General features: G+C 59.5%; 2 protein-coding genes across 11 annotated transcripts; both read left to right on the forward strand.

Moving 5' to 3' along the window:
* Positions 1-428: 428 nt before the first annotated feature.
* On the forward strand, positions 429-12,414 carry TIE1 (tyrosine kinase with immunoglobulin like and EGF like domains 1). Of its 2 annotated transcripts, none has more exons than XM_015291320.4 (23): positions 429-936; positions 1,386-1,673; positions 4,364-4,474; positions 4,598-4,753; positions 4,851-4,982; positions 5,199-5,339; positions 5,457-5,585; positions 5,931-6,076; positions 6,241-6,385; positions 6,626-6,784; positions 6,939-7,076; positions 7,173-7,463; positions 8,786-9,076; positions 9,309-9,622; positions 9,723-9,933; positions 10,090-10,200; positions 10,280-10,470; positions 10,599-10,712; positions 10,860-10,930; positions 11,088-11,128; positions 11,283-11,379; positions 11,592-11,691; positions 11,781-12,414. In XM_015291320.4, the coding sequence occupies exons 1-23, from the start codon at positions 843-845 to the stop codon at positions 11,850-11,852; spliced, it is 3,543 nt and encodes a 1,180-aa protein (XP_015146806.2). In that variant the 5' UTR covers positions 429-842; the 3' UTR covers positions 11,853-12,414. The 2 variants fall into 2 exon arrangements, with proteins under 2 accessions (XP_015146806.2, XP_422400.5); XM_422400.8 differs by having other exon boundaries at positions 9,309-9,502.
* Positions 12,415-13,310: 896 nt separating this feature from the next.
* On the forward strand, positions 13,311-17,470 carry MPL (MPL proto-oncogene, thrombopoietin receptor). Of its 9 annotated transcripts, none has more exons than XM_040704534.2 (12): positions 13,311-13,459; positions 14,839-14,965; positions 15,087-15,262; positions 15,392-15,636; positions 15,701-15,857; positions 15,973-16,102; positions 16,205-16,377; positions 16,454-16,596; positions 16,663-16,822; positions 16,907-16,994; positions 17,067-17,154; positions 17,234-17,470. In XM_040704534.2, the coding sequence occupies exons 1-12, from the start codon at positions 13,345-13,347 to the stop codon at positions 17,447-17,449; spliced, it is 1,818 nt and encodes a 605-aa protein (XP_040560468.1). In that variant the 5' UTR covers positions 13,311-13,344; the 3' UTR covers positions 17,450-17,470. The 9 variants fall into 9 exon arrangements, with proteins under 9 accessions (XP_040560468.1, XP_046800289.1, NP_001001782.2 ...); XM_046944333.1 differs by having other exon boundaries at positions 16,672-16,822; NM_001001782.2 differs by having other exon boundaries at positions 14,839-14,956; positions 16,663-16,994.
* The last annotated feature ends 98 nt before the right edge of the window (positions 17,471-17,568 follow it).

Here is a 17,568-nt window from a genome sequence, read left to right on the forward strand (position 1 = left end):
GCCCGAGGTCCCCACTTTGCTGCCACCCAGCCCTGCAGGGACATGGATGGGGCTGTGGATGCTGGCACCCTGCTGGGGCATTCTGTACAGGTTGCACTACCATAATGGCATGTGGAAGTGCGAGGGTAAGCAGCAGGGCAAGGAGCAGCAGCAGGAATTCACTACCACTTGGTCTCCTCTCTGAGGGGGGCACATGAGCTGGTGGCTCATGGTGGTCAAGGTGTCCTGAGGTGTGCATGGTCTCAGTGCCGGGGGCAGAGCCCGTGAGGGTCAGCTCCTGCCTCTGGCTCCTAGAGTCAGGGCTGGCTCTGAACAATGGGTGGAGAGCAGGAAACGCCGCATGGGAAACAGGATTTGGCTCCGCCGCCGCCGCCGCCAGCCGCAGCCCCTTGGCCCCTTTCCTTTCCCTGCTCCACAGAGCCCTTCCCATAGCCACGGGGCATACGGAGGCGATGAGGATGGCGCTGCACAGGCAGGCTCGGGCGTGAGACCCTAACCACTGCAGGCAAGAAAGGGGCTGGGACACCACCCGGTCAGGCTGGGGCTCAGCATGGCTGGGAGCATCCTGAGCGTGCCATTCTAGCCCCACGAGAGAGCCCCACTGGGCAGCAAATCTTAGTGGCCCCTTTGCCACACAGCTGGGCAGCAGCCGAGTGGGTGGGGACGAAGGCATCACCCACACCATGCCCCAGCTATGATCCAGAGGAAGGGGTCCTGGCTCCCCCGGACATCAAGCAGGAGTGCTGGGGCAAGATGGAGAGCGTGGGGCGGGGGTCCTGAGCCTCCACTCATGTGGAGCCCGTAGGAAGTTGCCACCACTGGCTCTGTCACCCGTGGCTGGGATGTGCTGGATATTTTCCTGTGCCAGATTTGGAACACACTTCAAGGACATGGGACTCCAGTTTTATCTACTGCTTCTCCTCCCATGGATGGCAGGTAAATGACTCCTTTCCCTTTGCCCTGTAGGTGAGCCCGTTTCCCAGGGAGGTTTGGTGGGACGAGACAGCTATGGTGGTACCAATGAAGCAGGGATTCAGGAGGGGCATGAGGGGAGGAAACATCTCTTTGAGATTGGTGGTTTGATGTTCTCAGGGCTGAGCTTTGGGGCTGAGCTATCCTCTGTATCCCAGCTTGGGACAGGGGCATGGGCAGATCGCAGGAGAAGGAGCTGCATAACACTGCACACGTGGCTCACGCAGTTTCCTGAGCCCTTGGGGATCTCCAGAAAGAGGCTGGAAATGTCCACTGTGCCACCTACCAGCCTCAGGGCAAGAAGGACTTGGAAATAGGGTGAGGTTTGGGTTATGGGGTCTGCCCCAGTGACTGATGTAGAGAAGGCCGTGTCCTGGTCCAGCTGTGACATTCTCTCATGTTCCCCTCAACAGGGGCCATCCTAGACATCACCCTGATTGCCAACGTGCAGAGCCTGTCCCACTCTGACTTCTTCCTCTCCTGCATCATGGGCGAGCGTGACGTGAGCTACCTGCAGATTGAGAGGGAGAACAAGATTGTGATGACGCACCCCAAGACAGGCTTCCAAAACTACCGCAACCGCAGCAACTACGTCCAGGCCAGGGGCTTCTCCATGCCTGACCTGGTGGGCATCCTCTACTGCCTGGGGCGCACGCCAACAGAGCAGGCCCAGGTGGTCTACGTGCACAACAGCCACAATGGTGAGTGTTTGAGTGGGCTCTGGGGAGCATGACACAGTCACTCACTCACTCACTCACTCACTCAAGGCTGGGTTGGATGGGGCCCTGGGCAGCCTGGTCTATGGGGTGGGAACCAGCCCACGGCAGAGGGCTTGGAGCTCAATGATCTTTAAGGTCCCTTCCAGTCTAAGCCATTCTATGATTCACTGAGGCTAGGTTTAGGGTCTGTTGGTGCCGTTGGTGGCAGCTCTTGAGTCAGCAGGCAGCTACTGCTGTGCCCAGCCCCTCTGGCCTTTGTGCAGAGCATGAGAGAGGTGATGGACCACCAACAGGTCTTCTCTTACTCGAGCCCTGGGTGTGGGTGGCGGCCATTTGGATGTCTGCATCATGCTGTGGGTTGATCTGTGGCATACAGGAGGTAGCAATTGGTGCAAGGAAGAAACGTTTTCACCCCATGAGGATATGAGAGTTTTTCAGCTGGAGGAGCATGGCCCAACTCCAAGGGTGCTTTGTGGCCGCCTGCCAACAGCTCCCGCCCCAGGGAGGTGTGCGGGAAGGGCGGCTGCAGGCAGTGGGTGGGAATGGTGCCCATGAGCAGGGCAAGGTCCAGGTGGAGGGGAGCCAAAGGAGGCAGTGAGGTCTGGCAATCATCAACCAAAAGCAGGGTGCCATTGGGCAGTGCCAGCCCCAGGTCCCACTGGCAGGTCTGGCTCTGCCCTCCAGCAGGTTCCTAGGGAGGGCAGGTGGAGGCATGGGGTTCACCTCCTGCCCCTGCTCCTCGTTAGGGCCATAGAAGCCTAAAGGGCATCACCACACTGGGAATAATGCCCAAGGGGACACAGTCCCCAGCACTGCCCTCACTGACCTCACGGCTCTTGAGACTTCGCTAAGTTATTAGGACAAGAAGTGATAGGTGTTTGCTACTGGGTGTTTTCAAGCTCTTTGTTAGAAAGTTTTGGCTAAAACAAGACTCTCCCTGCCCTTGTTAAAATACAGCTCTATCACAGTGTTTTGAGCTGCTCCAGTATCTCCAGCTGGGGAACAGACTGCGATAGGAGCAGGGACTGCTCTCTGTCCTTGGCCAAAGGCTCACACTGAACATGGCAGCAGCCTTATCAGAAACAGAGACAGCCGGTCTGGGCAAACAGAGCTCCAGGAGGCACCGAGGGAGGAGAGCAGAGCACTGGAAAGTGGAACAGAAGGGACAGAAGGGCACGGACACATTGCTATGTTAAGGGAATGGAGGGGGGGCTTTGCATACTGACATGGCATTTGTGTCTCCCTGTATATGTCATGAGTGTGGTGGTCAGTGGGACCCAGGTTGGTTCACTGGCCCAAAGCCCCTGCAGGAGTTAGAAGTGCCAAAAATGCTGATGTCGCTCTGTTTTATTTAGACAAGGAGAAGTTTAGAAAAAAATGAGGAAGACTGATCGAAGGAAAAAGTAACAAAAGGGTTAAATCTTTGCCAGAGGAGTGAGGGCTGTGTAAAGAAACCATGCTGAGGGCTCAAGTGTGTGCATCGTATCAGCTCTCAAAGCGCAGCTGAGCGCTCACAACAGCATGTATAGGGAATGCTGCCCAAGGACAGTGAGTATCTTCTAAGATGCGTGAGAGCACAGGAAGGATTATCAGCTTTGGAAGTAAAAACACAGGAAAAAAGACCAATCAGACCCAGAGAGGCGATCTGAGAAGGGTTTAAACCCAACAAACTGTTCTGTCGGATCACAGAGCAGAGAGGTGCCCGGAGAGGCCACAGCAGAAAAAAAATTAAATTCTTTTATTTTCGCATCTGTGAGCACAATAGGGAACTTCAGGAAATCTGTCAGAGGATCTGTCTAAAATTACAGCACTGATAAGAGAAGACAGACAATAAATAGCTGAAACGAGCATTGCCAGGACCTCTCCTTTGGCTTGCAGTGGTGCCAGCGGTCAGGCTGCAGGGCTGCTGGTGTGCTGCCAGCAGGAGTCAACCTGTGGTTGTTGGAGTTTCTGGTTCTCGGGGTGAGATGTGGTGCTCTGCTCAGGGCATCAGACCCTGGCTGCAGCAGTGCGTTTGTGGCTACAGTGCAGGACCGTGGCTAAAGATGCAAAAGCCATGGGAGAACAATATTGAGCACGGCAGAATAAATAGATATAAGCTGGAAGAATGCTGGGTTGCAGGCACCACTGCTCCCACCCAGCACAGCCAGTTGCAGGGCGTGCGATCTGGCACACTGGGAGGCTCTGGCAGCCAGTATCTGAGTGTGCCCTCTTTTGTGTCGTTGCTGGCACACCCAGGGCTTGGTTTCCCAGTCCTTAACATATTTATAGCCTGGTTTAGGCTCAAAGCTGTGTCCAGGCTGACTCACAGTATAGCTATGAGAGTGGTGCATACCCCAACACCTGGGAAATCAGGTAAACATGTTGAGTGCTCTGCTAGAGGCAGGCAAAGACACAGGTCCTGCCTCTTGCCTACACACCTCCCAGTCTGGCAGCAAGCAGCATCTCATGCTGTCATATCTCCCCAGGCTGCTGTCACAGCATCCCGTGCTGGGACAGCACAGGACACCCCAACCCTGGGTGCCATCCCTGGTTCCCTGTGGCTCCTCTGCCCGAGGTGTGTGGATGGAGATGTGCGTGGTGATGTCCCCATGGAGAGGTGTGTTAGGACTGCATAGCGGGGCGGCCCACCCAGGCACTGCCCTCAGCCTGCTCCTCCTTCTCTTTGGCAGCCCACCTCTTCCCAGTGAAGGCCACGCAGTCTGTGAATGTCGGCGAGCCGGCCACCTTCTCCGCCAGGGTCCTCAGGAGGAAGGAGATGGATGTCATGTGGAAAAGAAATGGCAAGTGGCTTCACAAGCAGGGCTGCTACCACCCAGTGCCCTGCACCAGCCCTGCTCCTAGCCGCCCTCGCTCCCCCACCGCAGGGTACAGCAGTCCCCAGGTCACCCCCTGTCTCCCTGCAGGTACCTACTACCAGACCACGGACCGGGGCGAGGTGCGGGGTGACCTTTTCACTCTAACACTCCCGAATGTCAGCGTAACTGAAAATGGTGTCTACAGTGCCACTTTCATGGGAGATAGCCCTCTGTGGAGTGCCTTCTACAGGCTAATCGTCAGAGGTAAGTGGGGCTGGGGAAGTGGCACTCCGTTGTCCCCTCCCATACTGTGGGGACACATGGCCCAGTGCCACTCCACACCCCTCTGCTCTCCCTGCAGCGTGTGCTGCAAAGAAATGGGGTCCGTCCTGTGAGAAGGACTGTCCTGACTGCCTGAATGGGGGCATCTGTCATGACCACGTCGGTGAATGCATCTGTCCTCCTGGCTTCACAGGCACCCGTTGTGAGAGAGGTAGGTCCAGCGGCTGCCTCTGCCACAAGGGGACAAGCTGTGTCCCACTGCACTCCAAGATCTTGTCACCGTGGCCAGAAACTCACAGCACCCCCAGCATCTGCCCATCCCCAGTGCCCCCTACTTCTATCACCTTGGCAGGACAAACACTGGGGCAGCAGCTCCTTGCCTGCCAGGGATAGTGCTGGGGAGCTCCATGAAGCACTTGTTTTCCAGCCTGCCGGGAAGGCCAGTTTGGCCGCAACTGTCAGGAGACGTGCCAGAGAGCCCAGGGCTGCAGGGGGCTGAGCTTCTGCCTGCCGGACCCCTATGGCTGCTCCTGCGCCTCGGGGTGGAGCGGCTCCCACTGCAGCCAAGGTATGGGAACATGGGCAGTATCCTGCCTTGCCTGCTGGCTTGAGCGCCAGCACAGGCTGAGCACGTGCACCTGTACAGTGTGGCCGGAGGTAGCAGTGGATTCTCCTCTTCCCACAGCCTGTCCCCCAGGATACTATGGCCCCGACTGCGCTCTGATGTGTGCCTGCCGGAATGGTGGCAGCTGTAACCGCTTCAGTGGCTGTGTCTGCCCTGCAGGCTGGCATGGGCAGCACTGCGAGAAGTCAGGTGAGGCTGGCACAGGGCCACAGAGGGGCTTTGTCCCCTGTGGGTGGGCTCCAGCTTCTTCCTCATTAAAGGGGGCTGATACCAATCTCCACAGCCAGGTGGGCAGCCTGCCTTGCTGGTAAAAATAGCCCCCAGCCCCATAGAAACTGTGGTGCTGCAAGAGGGAAAGTAGTCTGGCTTTCCCAAATTAGCTGTGCCAACGAGCATCCCTGAGCCTAGAGTGAGGGGTGGATCTGAGCTGGACCTCAGTGCTCAGACATGACCCCCAGCACCGGGAAAGGTCTGAACGTCCTTAGTGAACAGGGAGAAGTGGGATGAGCCCTAATGCTGATTTCTCCACACCAGACCGCTTCCCCCAGATCATCAAACTGGCCTCGGAGCTGGAGTTCAACCTGGGCTCAGAGCCCATCATCAGCTGCGTGGCCACCGGCAACCCACTGCCTGCAAGTGATGGTGTGGAGCTGCGCAAGGCTGATGGCACCATGCTCAAGGTACCTCAGAAGCCACTGCCCACAGCCCCGTGTTTTCACCTCGCTCCCATCTTTTGGCACTGTCCCTGCACCCAAATCGCAGGATCCCCAACACAGTGGGTGACAACTCCACCAAGTGGCAACCCTGGTTGCCATGGTGGCTGATAGCACCTCTGTGCCCACAGCTGGTCAAAGCCATCATAGAGTCGGGGCAGATCACGTGCGAGTTTCAGGTGCAGCATCTGACGAAGGCCGACGCAGGGCTCTGGGAGTGCCGAGTCTCTACTACTGGGGGCCAGGACAGCCGGAAAGTCAAGGTCAACATTCGAGGTGAGGAAAGAACTGGGGGTGCTGGGTCACAGTGTGGCAGTAAGACCCCCCACAAGTGGACTACATGCCACTCATCTTGTGTCACAGAGGCAACAGTCAGGTTTGAGTGGTGATAAAACATTTGTTGGGGTCTTCCCCTACCCGCCAAAGCTGGAAGGAGCCAAGAAACTGGAGATGTCCTCATACTCTGCTCCTGGTTGCTCCCAGTCCAACTGGTATAATTCCTTCTTTCATCCCCAGTGCCACCAGCACCCCTGAGCCCCCCCCGGCTGCTGGCCAAGCAGAGTCGCCAGCTTGTGGTGTCACCTGTGGACTGCTTCTCTGGTGATGGGCCCATTGTCTCTGTCAAGTTACTCTACAAGCCCAAGGATGATGCCTCGGTGTGGTCGTCCATTGTGGGTACGTAGCTGTCAGGATGGGTACGTGGCTCCTGTGAAGAGCCTGGGGTGTGCAGAGGTCTCCATCTTGCTCAGCAAGACCCTCTGTGGTGACACTGGGAGGACACTGGTGATGGGATGGGGGTATGGATTTGATATGTCCTCTTGGTTAACAGTTGACAACAGTGAAAACATCACCCTCATGAACCTCCGGCCGGTGACCGCCTACGTTGTCAAGGTACAGCTGAGCCGACCAGGGGATGGTGGTGAGGGCAGCAAGGGACCTGAGGCCGTCATGGTGACTGAGTGCCTAGGTGGGTCCCCATCCCCTTACTCTCCCTGCATAGCACGGGGTCTACCAAGACCCATGGCTGACATGCAGTGAGGTTTCACTTCCCTTTTGTTCACAGAGCCCACAGTCAAGCCTGTGATTGAAGGTTGGTCCATTGAGGAGAAGAACACCCTTCATGTCAACTGGAAATTGCCGAGTAACCATGAGCCAGCACATGGATTCATCGTCCATCTCTTCGACTCCGCAAAGCAACTGGTCTACAAGAAAAACATCACGTCCATTTCCGTGCTCTCTGCCCACATTGGGGGCCTGGAGTTCAACAAGGAGTATGGGCTGGAGGTGCTGGTGTACCACTGCACCAGCCTGGGGCCCCCCTCTGACCTCTACAAGGTCATGATCAACAGCAAAGGTGGGTGACGTGGGGCTGGGGTGGGAGGGTTTCTTGCCCTAGAGTGTGGGAGACTTTAGGAGTCATTCCCCATATGCACCTCATGGAGAATGAGAGAACCCTGTAAAATCATAGAATCTTCTAAGCTGGAAAGGACCCTTAAAGGCTGTCTAGTCCAACTTCCCTGCAGTGAACAAGGACACCTACAGCTCAGTTAGGTGCTCGGAGACTTATCCAGCCTGACCTTGAATGTCTCCAAGGACAAGGTTTCCACCACCACTTTGGGCAACCTGTTCCAGTGTCTCACCACCTTATTGTAAAGACATTCATCCTAACATCCAATCTAAATCTCCCCTCTTTTGCTTTGAAACATTTTCCCCTTGTCCTATCACAACAGACCCTGCTGAAGAGTCTGTCCCCTTCCTTCTTATAGCCCTCCTTTAAAATGAGGAGGTGAAGTATACAACCTGGCTTTAGAAAGGAGAAAAGGAAAAAAAGAAATCCAGGGAATTCTAACAATAAACTGGTGATAAATGTAAGAGCAACCATCCCTGGGTCTGGCTGGTCCTGTATCCCAGCTCTGGTAGACTACAAACAGTCACTTGAGGGTAGATGCCAGCTACATGGCAAAATCAGTCCTTGTGTTCTCACTGGATCCAACAGCCTCCAGCACAAAGCAGCCGAGGAACATCCTGAATGTGGCATTCAGGTCATGATGAATGATGACCAAATATAGATCTATCCTTCATGCCCACACCCATGCTCTGTCACACTTGTCTACACTTGCTGCCTTTACAACACCCTGTAGTAAGAAGTTTCTCAATACAATTACTTTTTTAAATTTTTTTTTGCACAAAAAGTAGTTTCCTTTTGCTTGCATTAACCCTGGTAATTTCCCCAAATGGCCACATCCCATCAGTATGACCAACCTTTCTGGTAGACCAGGGGGAAGCAGAGCACAGGACGTGTGGCTTCAGTGAGGTTGAGTGCAGTCTGGTACGTGCTGGGAGGGTTGTTACGTGTCAGATCTGCAGGATGTAATGCTTTCTCTGCTCTGTACTTTCAGAGCTTTGGGTAACTGTGGGATGTGTGCTGTAGGATGTGGAAAAGGCTCAGAAGGGGAAGTGGGAATGATAAGATGCCTGAGAAACACGAGTCCATGTTCACCTCCTGACATCACGCAAGCATAGGCAGAGGGTCCGTAGAGGTCCCTCAAGCCTGGCACAGCTCTGGTTACCACTGCTGTTGACAGGAGCTGGAGGGGGCTTGTTCTCCCGCCAGTGCTTAGCCATTGCAGCGTCAGGAGCCCTGTGCTGGTACTAATGCTCCACTTCTCTTCTCAGGGCCTTCCTCCCCACGGTCACTCTCAGCAGAGTCTGTGTCTGACACAGCCATCAGGCTCTACTGGCAGGTCCCCGAGTACCCCAACGGGGGCATCACCAAGTACATTGTGGAGCTGCAGCAGGTGGGGGGGACCAGTGAGCCCCAGTGGATTGACACCGACAATGGCGCCGAGACCACCAAGATCATTGGAGGCCTCAACGCCAGCACCACCTACCAGTTTCGTGTCCGGGCCAACTCCCACGTCCCAGGGGAGTGGAGCCAGTTGGTGAAAGCCAAGACCCTGGGGGATGGTGAGTGGGGAGTCCCTGCAAGCATGTACCTGCACCCAGACCCTCAGTGGGTGTCTCACCTCTGCAGTCCAGGCACTACCAACTTCACCTCATGGCACTGGGAGCTGCGGGTGGGATGTGGTGTCTGCATGGGCTCCCAGCGTGCTGGTACAGGGCTGAGGTCTTGCTGCTCAGCCATCCATGCAGCTCCATGCAAGGCTCAGCCGTGGACTGCCATCCTTCTTTTTGGCAGGAGCACTGAGTGTGCCACCCAGCCTGGGCAGCCAGAGCACCGAGCAGGCAGGAGTAGACCAGCAGCTGCTCTTGGCCATCATCGGCTCCGTGTCCGTCACCTGCCTCACCATCCTCTTTGCCCTCCTGGCACTTTTTCTCATCAAGAAGAACTTTTTCCACCGGCGCCGCACCTTCACATACCAGTCTGGCTCGGTGAGTGCTGCCTGCCCTGCCAGGACAGTGTCCCCAGCTCCCCACGTCCCAGCCCGATCCAGGTCACGCTCCATAGCCTCCAGTCCGGATGCAGCCAGACCTCACCTCCACACAGAGAGGGTGCGGAGCCCACCCTTGCCCGTGATACCTGCCCTGTTGGCACCGCCGTGGGGCAGAGGGGTGCCCGATGCCTCTAACCTCAACTGCTGCCCTCTTGCAGGGAGAAGAGACCATCCTGCAGTTCAATTCAGGGACCCTGACCCTGACGCGCCGGCCCAAGCCACAGCCCGAACCCCTCAGCTACCCCATCCTGGAGTGGGAGGACATCAAGTTTGAGGACATGATTGGGGAAGGGAACTTTGGGCAGGTCATCAGGGCCATGATCAAAAAAGATGGCTTGAAAATGAATGCAGCCATCAAGATGCTGAAGGGTGAGCGTTGCGGTGGGGCAGGCAGGATGGAAGCAGGTGGGGATGTGGTGGGGATGAAGTTGCATCCTGAGCAGCACTTTGGGCTGAGAAGGGGCAGGAGCTGTCTGTGGAGGACTGGTGGAAAGGTCCAGGTGTGCATCTCTGCTTTGCTTCCAGAGTTCGCCTCAGAGAATGACCACCGGGACTTTGCTGGAGAGTTAGAGGTGCTGTGCAAGCTGGGCCATCACCCCAACATAATCAACTTGCTAGGCGCCTGTGAGAACAAGGGTGAGGGCCGTCCCCTCTTCCTCGCTGGCTACTGCCCTTTTCTGGAGACAGCCTAAGCCCTGCCTCTTCCTGCCCACAGGTTACCTGTATATTGCCATCGAGTATGCCCCCTATGGAAACCTCCTTGACTTCCTCCGCAAAAGCCGAGTCCTGGAGACCGACCCAGCCTTTGCCAAGGAGCATGGCACCGCGTCCACCCTCACCTCCCAGCAGCTCCTCCAGTTCGCTTCAGACGTGGCCAAGGGGATGCAGTACCTAAGTGAGAAGCAGGTATGTCCCCAGGCACACAGGGTAGGGGTGTGTTGCCCTCTGTGGAGCAGTTTCTCCCTATCTCCATTGCAAGCCCCAGCTCTCAGTTCGACTCTGGCCAGCCACGGCTCACTGCTGTCCTGTCTCAGTTCATTCACAGGGACCTGGCAGCCAGGAATATCCTGGTGGGAGAAAACCTGGCCTCCAAGATCGCTGACTTTGGCCTTTCCAGGGGGGAGGAGGTCTACGTGAAGAAGACAATGGTGAGGGAGGAGCTAGGAGACTCCATGGAGCCTTCATGGATGCGGAGGGCAGGATCTCCCACTAGTGGGAAGCCAGCTGGAAGACAGCTGCACCATCCTCCCTCCTCCCTTGGGATGTCCCCTGAGGGTCACCTTCTGTTTCTCCAGGGCCGCTTGCCAGTTCGTTGGATGGCCATCGAGTCCCTCAACTACAGCGTGTACACCACCAAGAGTGATGTGTAAGTCCACAGACGCCGGGGCTGGGACACAGACACAGCCACCGCTGTCCCTCTTCTTGGCCCCATCCAGTCTCACCACGAACCCCTTCAGCTTGTCCCCCTCCCCGTGAGTGGGATACGGCTGCTGGCTCCATCGCAGCCTAATCTACTATTTCAGGTGGTCCTTTGGCGTCCTTCTCTGGGAGATCGTCAGCTTGGGTAAGGCTCATCTTTTGTCCCCTTCACCCACTCGGGTCCCTGCAAGTCCTCCTGCAGCTCTGGAGGGGACAACCCAGGGGAGCAGTGGCTGGGGTCAAGGGGGTGAGGGCACCTCATGCCCCCACCACAACCACACGTGTGTATGTGGCTGCAGGGGGCACGCCGTACTGCGGGATGACGTGTGCTGAGCTCTACGAGAAGCTGCCCCAGGGCTATCGCATGGAGAAACCCCGCAACTGTGATGATGAGGTGTAAGTTGGCAGAGTGCCCTGCATCCCCCATACTACCTGTGGGGGTTCTTGATGGCTTCTGGCAGCCCATCCTGGTCCCCTGTGCACCACAACTGGAAGAAGAGCCCCATGCCTTCTACCCCATGCTTTTGTCTCCTGCCCGCTTCTCCCAGTGTCCCACAAGCAGCCTTTCTGCCCACCCCACCCCGTGCACACTCGCTCTCTGCCCCCAGGTACGAGCTGATGCGGCAGTGCTGGCGCGACCGTCCCTACGAGCGCCCACCCTTTGCCCAGATCTCCATGCAGCTCATCCGCATGCTGGAGGCCAGGAAGGTGAGTGGCCACATGGCCAGCCGTCCCCGTGGAACCCCACCAAGCACACCTCAGCATCTCCCCTGCACCTGACTTGTGTTCCCATGCAGGCATACGTGAACATGGCCCTGTTTGAGAACTTCACCTACGCAGGGATTGATGCCACCGCGGAGGAGGCCTGAGGCTGCACCCAGCTCCATGCAGTTCCCACCAGCTTGTGCCCCCATGGCGGAGGGGCAACACCAGCCCCCAGCTTGCTGGGACACTGCTGTGGGGGTTACCTTCAATCCCTGCCCAGCAGGTGACCATGGCTGAACAACAGTGGCCCCTCTGGAGAGCATCCTCCCTTTAGCAGGACTGCACTGTGCCCTTCCCAGTTGCCTCCTGATGCACGCTGGCTGGGGGACACATAGCGACGGCCTCAAAGGACAAGTGCCAGCTGCGTGCCCTACACAGTGTCTGCAGCAGAGAGAAGGGCCCGGCCCCCAGGAGCTGGGGATGCTGCAGCCCACGCCCTGGCAGGACACAAACACCCAAACTGCTGGGTGAGAGGTGGAAGCAGAGACCCGGCAGCTCCCTGCCCTGCAGTTCTCAGCTTACTCCACTGCAGATAGTGATCATCAACTCCAGCATGGGATGCAGCAGCCCCAGTGCAGGAGGAAGGACGTGCACAGTCTCCAGCTCAGCACTACCCCTTGGAACTCAATGGCTATGTTTTATGGTCAATAAACATTGTACAAGGGACAGCTGGCTCCAGTGGAGGGATGGGGAGCTGATGCTTTTCTGGAGGATGTGCCCAGTCCCCAGCCCGTGCCCATGGGGTGCTGTGTGTGACCCCACAGCAAGGCATTTTTCTTTCTGGGGAACAGCCTCTTTTCCCCAGATCACATTTGAAATGCGTCAGTACCATTTCAGTTTCCCCGTTCTGGCCTCCAGTGCTACTTGGCAGCTGCAGCCATTGATGAGCATCCTCTGCTCCACCACTGAAGTTGCCAGTGAAGCAGTGACAGGGAGCAGCTGCTCCAGTGTGCCACCACCTCTGCACCTGCCTGCTGAGCTGTGAACGGCACATGGGGCAGTTATGCTGAACCAAAGGGTTTGTGCTTGCTGCCTGCAAAGCCCGGTCACCAGATGGAGAAGGAAGTGGGACTGGATTGAAAAAAAAACAACGTGACAAACTGTTCCTCCCTTCCCCTCCTTGCCCCCAGGATGGCAGTGCCGTGGGGCAGATTGATGCCGACCTGCCTGTGGCACAGCGGGGCCACACAGAGCAGCACAGAGTGGGGCAGCGCAGGGTGAGATGGATTCAGAGCCACCGTCCCACACCCTGAGCTGTGACATGTCACCGAGGGTGCGGGTGTCCCCAAGTCCCACAGTCCGCCCAGCCCATAGAAGGGGCCTCCCTGCTTCCTCAGTGGCTGTTTTTCTTCCCACCCCATGCCGCTAGCCACAAGGGCAGGACGTGCTGCCTATCTGATGGGAGCAGTCTCTCTTGGCACTGTGGCTGCTGGTGAAGGGGCTGCAGAGCGGTGGTTTTGGGCACGGGGAAGTGCCGGTGATGGGGTGAGGGGAGCCTCCAGCCAGGCTTCCTGAGCAGCACAGCCTACACTTCCCAGATAAAGGTATCACCCTGCAGAGCTGGGGCAGCAGCCAGGGTGCTGGGAAGTACCGAGCATGACGGGCGGGATGGCAGCCTGCCTGCACCAGGGCTGGCTGCCTGCTTTGCTCGCTGCCGTCCTGCTGAGCCGGCACAGCCCTGCCACGGACACCGAGCCAGTGACATCCCAAGGTAGGTCCTGGGGTCATGGTTCTCCCACGGGTGGGTCACAGGGAGCTTCACCCTGCAGCAGCCAGGGAGGTGCGAGATGAGGGAGGGGGCTCCAGGAAGGTCTGCTGGAGGATGCGTTTGGGCACACATGGGGCACTCCGGGGTGCCTGCAACAAAGGGTTGCCCTGCTTCCTGCAGCTGCCAGCCACCAGTTTGGGGTGGCAGCCCTCAGCCCCATGACATCATGCTGCTCCTACATGTAACGCAGCGGCGCTGCCCAGCTTGGTGCCACCTTAGCACCCCACGGGTTCTTTCCATCCAGCTCTGAGCCAGCCCCAGCAGGGTCACCGATGCTTTAAGCTCTCTCTTTAGGCCCTTTCACTCTTTCTATAATACTATATAAAGTATTAACTGGACAAAACATTTGATCTCACGCTCCTGTTTTCACACTCATCCAAGATCCGTGGTCAGACTGCTACAGTGGTCACAGGAGCACCCCTTAAGTCACCGCTACCGGTGCAGAGGCAGGAAAGGAGGCTTTGGGCTCACACTATACTGCTGTGCCCAGAGACCACTGCTACAGTGCCAGCGCAATGCCTGAGCTTGCTTTGTGCCAGCTGCAGAGCTGTGCCATGAGGGTAGCCTGGGAACCCACAGGCCATGGCCAGAGCAGGGGCATGCAGGTGCCTGTGCCACTCTGGGGCTGAGAGGGGACAGTGCTGGGGAAGGTCAAGAGAGGCTGGGGTGGCTGGGGGTGCAAAAAGGGAAGGGCAGGTAGGAGAGAGCGGGCTGTGGTCTGCGGGCAGGGCATGTGGCTGGGGAGGAAGGAGATGCCATCTGGGAAAGGAGGAACAGGGCTAGGGGTCAGGGCAACGTGAGGGGCAGGGAGAGGAGGGGGACACCTGGCAGACATGTGGGGAGGGCGGCATTCCTGTGCTCAGTCCTTTCACCTGGAGCGGGATCAGACAGCAGCACAGCGGTGAGGTGTGATGCTCCAGTTCACCCCTGCAACAAGAAGGAGATCAACATGCGAGGGGGAGGGGGCAGCCTAGAGCCCCCCAGCAGAGCCCATTTGTTGCCAAGCATCCCCCCATGCCCAGGACTGCAAACCCCACACAAGCCCCAGGCCCTTGCCTCTCCCGGGGCACTGCTCTCCTTATCGCACTTCCACGTGCCTTCCGGAGTGAGCCGAGCCGGGGTGCTTCCCGCTGATCTCCAGAGCCCCTCTGACCGCAGGGCTATTTTGGGATGTTTGTTTGTCCCGAGGACCCCGTGTGCTGGGGAGGGGGAACAGAGGTGACGTATGCATCCCTCCCTGGTGCTGGCGGGGGACTCGGGCAGGAGGGGCCATGCAGGGGATGAGGCAGCCAAGGGCTCCTTCATGCCCACCCTCCCACCAGATGCCGCGCTGCTGGCGGAGGTGCCCGAGGACATCCTCTGCTTCTCCCGCTCCTTCGAGGATCTCACGTGTTTCTGGGATGAGGAGGAGGCAAGCGCCATACACCGCTTCTACTACTGGTACAGCAGGTAGAGCCGGCGGGGATGTGGGAAGGAGCGGTGACACTGAGGGACCGCTGCCATGCCCGGATCCCCTCCCTCCAGCTGCCCTCGGGCTCAGGGTGCTGGAGGACCCCCCTCTGTTCCTCAGGGATGCACCCACCACGTGTGCAGTCTCCACGCAGCGCAGTGGGGTCAGTGGGATGCGGCACATCTGCGTGTTCCCCAGCCAGGACGTGCGGCTCTTCACCCCGCTCCACGTCCTTGTCCTGGACACCACCACCAACCGGACCAGGCACAGGCGGGAGCTCAGCGTGGATGCCGTGGGTGAGTCCCTCCCGTGGCACGACCCCGATGCCTATACCCAGCTGCCCCTTCCTCTTCCCACCCGCCGCTGGCAGTATCTGGGCCTTGCGGCTGCTGCAGCACTGGGGATGCCTCAACACATTCCTGCAGGCCTCATCGCCCCACCCGTGAACATCAGTGCCCGCTGGGCTGGAGCCGCAGGGCAGCTCCGTGTGTCGTGGCAGCCGCCACTTGCTGACTACCCCAACTTCTTCCTCTACGAGGTGTGCTACCACCCCATGACCCCCACAGTGACACCCCGTGGCACGGCACCCGGGGACCTCCCCGCCCGTCCCACCGGCAGAGCCCACCCACCCACAGCCAGGGGAGCTGCGGCCTCCCAGGGAACAGGGCAGGTACGTACAGGGGCTGTGGGATCTGGGCCCCGTGGCAGCCCCCCACCCTCACCACTCTCTTTAGGGGCTGGTGCAGGCCGACACGTGGGTGGTTCTCCGGGAGCTGCAGCCGGGGGTGAGGTACCACATCCAGGTGCGCAGCAAGCCCGACGGCACCTCTATGGATGGTGTCTGGGGGCCCTGGTCGGAGGTGGTGGTCGCAGAGACGCCCCACTCTTCTGGTGAGAGACCGTCTGTCTCCGCTGCTGGGGGCCGCAGAGTGCCTGCACACGGGAGTTGGGTTCTGCGGGGTCTGGGAGGAAGCAGCCCACTCTGCCCTGGCTCTCACCCGCTCAGGGGACATCGGGCTGCACTGCAGCACTCCCGACCTGCGGTGTGTGCGCTGTGTGTGGAGCTGGGACCCTGCAGAGCACCAGAGCACCCATGAGCTCTTCTACCGGGCATCTCCGAGTGGGGCTGGCATGAGGTAAAGGGCACAGCAATGACACGGAGCTGTGCCCCATGCAGAGAGCGATGGCGGCAGTGCCAGCACCGCAGGGTGACCGGCTGCCCACTCCCTGCCGCACAGGGAGGACACGTGGCAGCAGTGTGAGGATGCCAGCACGGGGACGCAGGGCAGCCACGCCTGCACCTTCCAGCCCACGGCCGGCAGCCCCATTGCCGTCCTGGTGAACGTCACTCGGCTCCATGAGCCACCCGTGCTCAGCTACTTCAAGGAGCCCTTCTGGCTGCACCAGGCCGGTGAGTGCCTGCACTCCACATCCCTCGCTCGGGGCAGGGTCCCGTCCCACGGCAGCGACACGTCCCCATCCCACAGTGCTCACGGAGGCCCCGCAGCACGTGCAGGCGACGGCATCCCAGGGCCGGTTCAGCTTGCAGTGGCTGCCGCCCCTGGAGGCGCTGGCGGAGCAGCTGGAGTACCAGGTCCGCTACGCCACGGACAACAGCCTCGAGTGGAAGGTGATGCAGGGGCTGACACGGGGCAGCCGCAGGCCCCACACAGCCCCAGCTCAGCTCTGCCCGCAGGTGCTGCAGGTCCCGCGGGCGGCCAGGAAGGAAGTGCTGGACCTCCGGCCCGGTGCCCGCTATCGTGCCCAGGTGCGGGCGCAGCCCGGCGGGCCGCAGTACCAGGGCAGCTGGAGCGCGTGGTCGCAGCCCGTCGTGGTCGACGTCGCGGCTGAGGCGGGTAAGGGCCGGGAGGGGGCTGAGGGCGCCCGAGGGCGGGCCGAGGAGAATCAGCGGGCTGTGCAGAACCGCCGCTCCGTCGCAGGCTGGGTGATCCCGAGCGTGACGGTGGCGCCGCTGATCTTCACGGGAGTGCTGCTGGGGCTGCGGTGCACCTTCCCCTCCCTGTACAGGTAAGGCCGCGCTGCGGGCGGCGGGGTGCGCCGGGCCGGGGGTCTGCCCACACCGCCCCGCTGCCCCCTCAGCAGCGTGAAGCAGAGGCTGTGGCCGCCCGTCCCCGACCTGCACCGCGCGCTGGGCACCTTCCTGCACGACAGCCCCAAGCAGGGCCAGGTGAGCGCCGGGCCGGGCCGCCTCCGGCCGTCCCGCAGCCCCCGGGCCGCCCCGAGCGCATCTCCTCCGCCCTCCCCAGCCCAGCGCCTTCTACAAGCAGCCGCCGGAGGACGCCGTGCTGCCCTGCCTGCTGGAGGTGCTGCCCGGACCCCGCGGCGAGCCCGGGGACCCCCCGCCGGAGCCCGCTGCCAGCCGCCCGGCGCCCAGCACGGACATCGCCAACCACTCCTACCTGCTGATGGGCGGTTGGGAGCCGCGCGGAGAGCCCTCGGCCCCTTTTCCCCCCGGGATATAAAATACAGACCAACCACGCCGTCTCCTCGCTCCTTCACGCCGGCGCCGCCCCGCCCCATCCCCGGCTCCGTGCGCGGCGCACTCCTCGTACCTCGACCCTCTGCCGGGCGGACCGCGGCC

This window comes from Gallus gallus, chromosome 8 (assembly GCF_016699485.2).
Source record: "Gallus gallus isolate bGalGal1 chromosome 8, bGalGal1.mat.broiler.GRCg7b, whole genome shotgun sequence".
Lineage (NCBI taxonomy): Eukaryota > Metazoa > Chordata > Aves > Galliformes > Phasianidae > Gallus > Gallus gallus.